At 46.5% G+C, this 6,929-nt stretch overlaps 2 protein-coding genes across 2 annotated transcripts; both read left to right on the top strand.

Moving 5' to 3' along the window:
* Positions 1-1,049: 1,049 nt before the first annotated feature.
* On the top strand, positions 1,050-2,780 carry CNBD2260 (hypothetical protein; the record flags this gene model as incomplete). Its single annotated transcript, XM_771086.1, has 7 exons — positions 1,050-1,630; positions 1,681-1,884; positions 1,937-2,075; positions 2,122-2,253; positions 2,307-2,459; positions 2,509-2,607; positions 2,667-2,780. 7 exons carry the CDS (start codon positions 1,050-1,052, stop codon positions 2,778-2,780), a joined length of 1,422 nt encoding a protein of 473 aa, XP_776179.1.
* A 1,760-nt stretch (positions 2,781-4,540) lies between these two features.
* Positions 4,541-6,467, top strand: CNBD2250 (hypothetical protein; the record flags this gene model as incomplete). Its single annotated transcript, XM_771085.1, has 5 exons — positions 4,541-4,948; positions 4,999-5,376; positions 5,459-6,043; positions 6,100-6,295; positions 6,355-6,467. The coding sequence occupies 5 exons, from the start codon at positions 4,541-4,543 to the stop codon at positions 6,465-6,467; spliced, it is 1,680 nt and encodes a 559-aa protein (XP_776178.1).
* Between the last annotated feature and the right edge of the window lie 462 nt (positions 6,468-6,929).

Genomic DNA, 6,929 nt, shown 5'->3' with positions numbered 1-6,929 from the left:
TTTATCGTACCCGTCTTCGCTCGAATTACCCCTTGGAGTCCTATAAGATGTAAGATATAAGATATGCCAAGTCTCTCGTCTTACCCTCAAAGGCCGACGACATATTACTACAGTCTGAAGTGTCCGATGTCAACTTCTCCACCGCCTATCCTTGCTGGCGCCTCTGCTCAAGCACTCTGTCACATCCAATGTGGTTGCTAATGCAATTAGCTTTGTGAACAAACAATCGTGCTCAAGTCACACGTTCATGATGGCCAAATGACGACAGAGTCAGAGATGATGATAGTACTTCCTGAACATGATAAGCCAGCCAAAAGAATAGGAGGCGCTTACTATTTACTAATTTACTACTGCCAAGGACATGTCTGTGTAGAAGATTGTCAATGAAGCCATGACAGACGAAGGAAGCAGGATGTAAAATATGCTAAATGTCGGCGCTCGTTCGTTCTCGTCTTCGTTCGTTCCTCTTCTCCGCATATCTCATTCGACGGAATCAAATCTGCCTTCCGGTTTACTATGGAAAGAAGGCCCCTATATATGTGGTAGACATGCACCCTCTGAACAATATTTTTGCAATGAACTATCCGACTCGGACGCCCCGTAGCTATCGATTGATATAAAAATATGCATGCAGTTGGCCAATATGAGTCCTGCAGACGGTGAGAAAGGAGAAAATGCAATCGGTCAGATTGCTATGCAATCTTCCAATGAAAATGGCTAATAGCCTTGCTTTATAGGGGCGTTTTTATTAAGGTTTATAAGTACTACTTTGGAGGTGAAAGAGGTGTAAAAACAAACGCCGGTCGTCGTCGTCACCGCACGCCTCGCAAAATCCTCTAAAGAAATACCTTAAACAATCTTTCTCGCGCCTAAAGTTTATTTCGTCATATTTGACTCCGCCGCGCCTGTCTTTTCGCCGACTGCCAAACAACAAAATAACAAACAACAAAACAGTTCACGACCATACTTTCCTCGAGAACAAGGGCATAATTAACTGTCAAAGAAACTCAGGATAAGATTTCCGATAGTTCCCTCCAGGTTTGGCCTCCATGTCCTCGCAGAATGTTTCTGGCCTCATGGCCGGTCTATCTCTCTATGCTCCGCAGTCTCCCAAAGGGTCCAAAGCACAACAAGCGGGCAAGACGCAGGAGTCATCTCACTCTTCTCAGTCTCAGAATAGGCTTCCTCCGGTGCTCAAGAAATATATGAATCCAGGCCTCGTCCGCCCTCCCAACAGTGGTCTTGCCAACAACAGTCATCCGTCTTCCTCTTACTCAGATCCATCATCACGCGGTCCGCTCCTTACCCTTGCGGGTGTCAATGTCTCATATCCCAAATCGGGCACAGTCTCTCCTATGAACAAATCTAAGGGTGCCATCGGGCACCATTCTGCTCATGGGATCCACGGACCAGCCCATTCAACCTCCTCAAGAGCGATGGCGTCTTCCATCAATCCTGGCGCTTCGAAACATGCTGTAACGACTAGTTCTTCACATATCACTAATTTAGTTTCGGAGAACTGCAAGAGTCTAGAATTGGGGCGGTATGATGGCGGCTTGGAAGAAGATGAAGCAAATCATGGGGATGCCAGTGGGCCTACAGCCAAAATGCTTGAGCTGTCTAGTGTCAGGTAAGCTTTCATCCATGGAAGGCAATTAGGGCTTAATCAATTTGCAAAAGCGAGGGTGCAATTCCCTTGTCCCTACCATCGTTCACTATTGGCCGCCCGTTGGGTAAAGGTAAATTCGGTCGCGTATACCTTGCTAGATCTAAGGCACCTCCTCACTTTATTGTCGCCCTCAAATGTCTCCATAAGGCAGAAATCATTCAGGGTAAGGTAGAAAGCCAGGTGCGGAGAGAGATAGAAATTCAGCAAAACTTGAGGTATGCTTTTCATCCTGACGATAAGCTAGCAAGGCGCTAACGACATGCTCAGGCATCCTAATATTCTTCGTCTCTATGGATACTTCCATGACAGCAAACGTATATTTTTGGTCCTAGAATTCGCCGCAAAGGGGGAATTGTACAAACAGCTGTCTAGATTAGGCAGGTTTGACGAAAAGAAGAGTAGTCGAGTATGTTATGCCCCCCGACTGATGTTTTGGCTGATTATCTTTGTAGTATATAGCTCAGATGGCCGATGCTTTGTCTTACTTGCACAGAAAGCATGTCATTCACCGAGATATCAAACCTGAAAATCTTCTCATCGGTTTGAATGGCGAGCTCAAAATCGGCGACTTTGGCTGGAGTGTGGTACGTCGGGCAGGAGAGTGGGCATCAGAGGGCCAAAGCTGACTGTATGGCAGCATGCACCAAGTAATCGCCGCAGCACGCTTTGTGGAACTCTTGATTATCTTCCCCCTGAGATGGTAGAGGGCAAGGAGCATACTGCAGCTGTCGATCTGTGGGCATTAGGTGTGCTAACTTACGAGTTTGTCGTCGGTGGACCCCCGTTCGAGGTGAGTTATTGTCATATAATGAACAAATGAATGCTGATGCCATACATAGGATCTCTCTGGAAACGCCGCTACATACCGGCGAATAAGGAATGTTGATTTACACGTTCCTTCTTGGATTTCTCCCGAAGCCACTGATCTCATCAAAAGAGTCAGTATCATCCTGGGTTAGAGTGATTGCTTCTAGGATGCTGACTGGACGTCCCTTAGCTCCTTCGGTACAAACCTGAGGACCGTTTACCTCTGTCCCAGGTCATGATTCACCCGTGGATCAAGATGTATGAGAAGAAAAGATCGGCAAGTAACGGGATCAGGAGGTCATAACTATAAATAGTGATGTCAATCACGTATATATATTGCAGAGACCGGACTGTATATGCAACTTCGAGTAGAGGTATATCCCAGCGATGTATCTTGTACTATTATTGTACCTAAAAATCCTGATAAGGAGCATAGTAGACTTTTCTTGATCCGGGATGTTCATCTTTCATGTTTTGTTTATGCGCCCGAGGTTTTATCACCGAGTGATCTCCCATTTGAAATAGATGCGCTGCTATAATCTCGCTGCTATGCACTGATTTGGAATACCGGCGCAACTTCGTGAATGAGTGACGAGAGGAATGATTGACCGTTAGTTGCGGGAAGTCAACTTAATACCGTAACTGTGCGTGTAAGAAGCTTCGTCCTGTAGTATGTAATGTGGAAGATCATGGTGACAGCTGTTTCCATTGTTCCTATCGACAAGCAGCGCGTTTCGTAGATCCCGTTTCGACTTCTTGGGATATGCCCTCCACAGATATCTGTGGAGGAGAGTCCGAGGAGTGTGGAGGGCAAGAGGCAGGCAATTGTTGAGTGAGTGACATCAACCCCCCCCTACCACCCCCCCACCCCCTCCCTGTCTGACCCCTCACCCAAGTCTGGTCCCACCACTTGAAATCTGGGGCAGGCAGGCGCGGAGCGCCGAAATTTTTGTAGTTGCAAGCCTTGTTTCATTAGGCGTGCGGATCCTCGTCGTTTCCGGAGCTCCACGGTTTTTATTTGGTTCAGTTTCGAAGGCATTCTTGAATATTAAGTGGGAAAACACTATCCTTGTGGATTTTGTGGTTGAGAAGGCTGTACCCTCCTCCTAAAGGCCTCCAAGAGCGGGAAAACTCCTCAAACGTCTTCCGATTGTCCAAGATTCCAGCTGTTTCAACAGCTGAGTGCCTTGGAATCAAAAGACTGCAGCAATGCGCCTGTGCGCTGGAAAGAGCTTGGATGTGAGCAGGTATACTGGAAATACAGCATGAGGTACCATTACGAGTACGCTCATGTTGGTACACCAATGCCTGCCATGTACCGCATAAGGAGGGAGGAACTGGTCAAGATGAAGGTGATGACCAAGGGGAAGGAAAGGGAAGCCCCAGTGCTTCCGGGTTTAATGATGATGGGGAGAGCAGAAGGATGGAGACTGAGGAGGGGAAACAGAGGAGGAAGTATACTAAGAAAGGGGCAGCGATGAGGAAGGAGTGAACATAGTGCGGTGTTTTGGCCATCATATTTACCTATTTATAGCACATATAGTCATGCATGGTACTCCTCCTCAGCTCAAGCCGAACTGTCAAAGGGAAAGATGCATGCAGTAGGCGTGACAGGCATACAACAAGCATACAACAAGCAATTGAGCAATCTCTATTATGCCATCTCCTGATCCCTCTGGTTCTTTTCAGTGGCAAGCCACGTGGAATCATCTCATTGCCACGTGATTACAGCCATTTGCCACGTGGAAGCCACGTGTGTCACGTGACCAGCCTGCCACCACCCCACCTTTTCCATGAGGCAGCTAATCTGGGGGGTTGATGTCAAAAATCTGGGTCTTGCCTGCCTCCTGGTGGAGGGAAACAACGAAGAGTCGGTCACTCCGTCGGCGAGTGGGAATGACGGCAGGGAAGATTTATAATTACGTACGGGAGCTGTTTACTGGCCTCCACCCTACCGATAAAGGTGTCCCACGGGAATACAATCCCTTCTTGCAGTTACAAATAACGAACTACACCACATCTCTCGTAGCTTAAGCAGTGACTATATTATATTTTATCACCTCTATGCCCTCTAAACGTTCTGCCACTGCCTCCATAACTACCGCCTCTAAGCGCCGTCGCATACACACCTCATCTGTCTGGACACACAAGGACGACTGGTCTACCCTCCTGAGCGACTCTTCTCTCTCTACCTCGTCCATCTCCGTTCGACCGCCCCGTTTCCGCACGTTTCCTACTCTGACAAGATGTGCTAGTGATGCTGTTGTGAAGGGATTCCCTTCCTTTTGGAGACTTGCTAAACATGCGGATCGAATGACGAAATATAGCGGACCTGATGAAATCGTAAGGGAAGATTGGGAACGATGGTGGAAAGAATGGTGGGAAAGAGTCCCTTCACGTCTTCAAGAAACGGTTAGGGACAATATATTCAAGAAATGGGGAGGTGCATTGTCTATTCCGGTCATACAAGAAGTAAGCTTCTTCAGTTCTTATATGTTTCGGCCCTCTCATATATTACATAGCTTTTCGTCATACCTGGCGTTCTGTTCCTTCCAGGAGATTTGCTTCCTGCTGTTGCTCAAGCCACTCGTCTCAAACCCCTTATTCCTCCTACGCATATTTCATCGTTGTTGAATACTCTCATATTGACCCATTCGCCCACCTCTTCCGATGTCGGCATAGCTGGGCTCATCTACCACCTTCCAAATCTTGAAGCAATCAACCTCAAGGGTTGTACCTCTGTCGCGGAAAAAACTGTAAAGACCATTCTCAATAGGTGCGCAGGCTTGAGAAAAATAAATTTGAAAGGGACAAAAATAGTGGAAAGAGGAGTGAAGGATCTGCTTGGAACTTTTGGTGGGCAGTTAGAGAGTTTTAAGATTGACAACGTCACCTTTGACGTACGTGTGTCTTTATCTGTATTCACTCTGAATCATACGACAAACAAAGTCTGATGACTGATGACTGATGACTGATAATTAGAATACTGATGATACCTTTTCTTCGTCGCCTTACCCCCTCATCTCGCACCTCTGCCTTCCAGGCGATATCCTCAATCGATCTTCGTCATCGGCTAATCGAAATACAATCCGCTTTACTGGGATGGGATACCCACAGCCTCGTAACACTTTGACAACTGGCATTATACAATGGAGTGAATTCAGTAGATGTTTTCCTAGATTGACACATCTGTATCTGCCTGGACTTTTAGTACCGTCTGGGACGAAGATTGATACTTCTTTTCTAAAGTTGGAAAAGATTGTGCTGGGTCCTCGGGGACCCCCAGTACCAATCAGCACTGTCATTAGTCTGATAGCAGGCCACGAATCCACTCTCAGATCTCTTCATCTAGGCAACGTGTATCCCGATATTCCCTCTTCAAGAGCAACACACATGGCTGCTTATGACGATCTTGCGAACCATCTTCGTCAGTCAAAACTGTTAGAACAGTTTCGATGGCAGACTGATATTAAGGGGACGAATGATTCGGTGGCTGATATCAGTATGAGGCAATGGGGAGAAATGGTGTTTGAGCATTTTTTCGACACAAGAAAAGGACCTCTCAAGGTGAATGGCTAGTTGTGTTTAACATGAGGACATCATATTGACGTCATGTCACACAGCATCTTGTACTTGAAGTGCCATGTCCGTTTCGAACGCCACAGATGGCGGATCTAGCTTGTAATACGGTCAATCCAAGCCAGTTAGAGACTTTAGAGATTCCAGGCGCTTATTTGTTGGACCATAAGCAGTTTACTCTTATAATCGCTTCTTACCCCAAACTGCGACACTTGGATCTCTCGGGTACAACTATCGATGGTACGCAGCTATATCTTTCCGGTGATTGATGCCTGTTGCTTACCATGCGTCGAAATTAGATGATGACATGAAAATCATCATTCGTCACTGCCAACTGCTTTCCAGAATAAATCTCACATCTTGTCGGGGGATTAATGTACGTCACAGAAGAAATATCTTTGACGTCAGATGAGTTGGTACGCCTCCTAATCTAGATTGTAAACATGAGAATGAAGCATTCAAAGACGAGAGGGAGTTAATGCCAGAGCGCCTGGATTGCATGATGCTGATGTGCCCGACTCGTTCTCTTCTTTTCTCCAAAACAGACATAACAGTTCTATTATATAACCGAAGGGTGACTGGGTCGATGGCCATACGCACTTCTGCTACTGGCCAACTGGCCACTGAATGTGAATGTGAATGTGTATAACAGTGCTGATCAAAGTTGCACATGTCTATCCCTCGATCGAAAGCTTATCGGTTTTTTTCGCATGCTACATGTGTGTCGACTAGCTGATGAAAGGTTCATATGCCTATGATCTCGTACCTCAAATATCGGATCAATACCTTTGTTGGCTCATCCTCTTGTCCCCCAGGCAACAAGCGCCCGAAAATACAGAAGGTTGCGTTACATCGCACTTCAATACAAATTATA

The sequence above is a fragment of the Cryptococcus neoformans genome, chromosome 4, assembly GCF_000149385.1.
Source record: "Cryptococcus neoformans var. neoformans B-3501A chromosome 4, whole genome shotgun sequence".
Lineage (NCBI taxonomy): Eukaryota > Fungi > Basidiomycota > Tremellomycetes > Tremellales > Cryptococcaceae > Cryptococcus > Cryptococcus deneoformans.
This window is presented reverse-complemented; position numbering and strand designations above follow the sequence as displayed.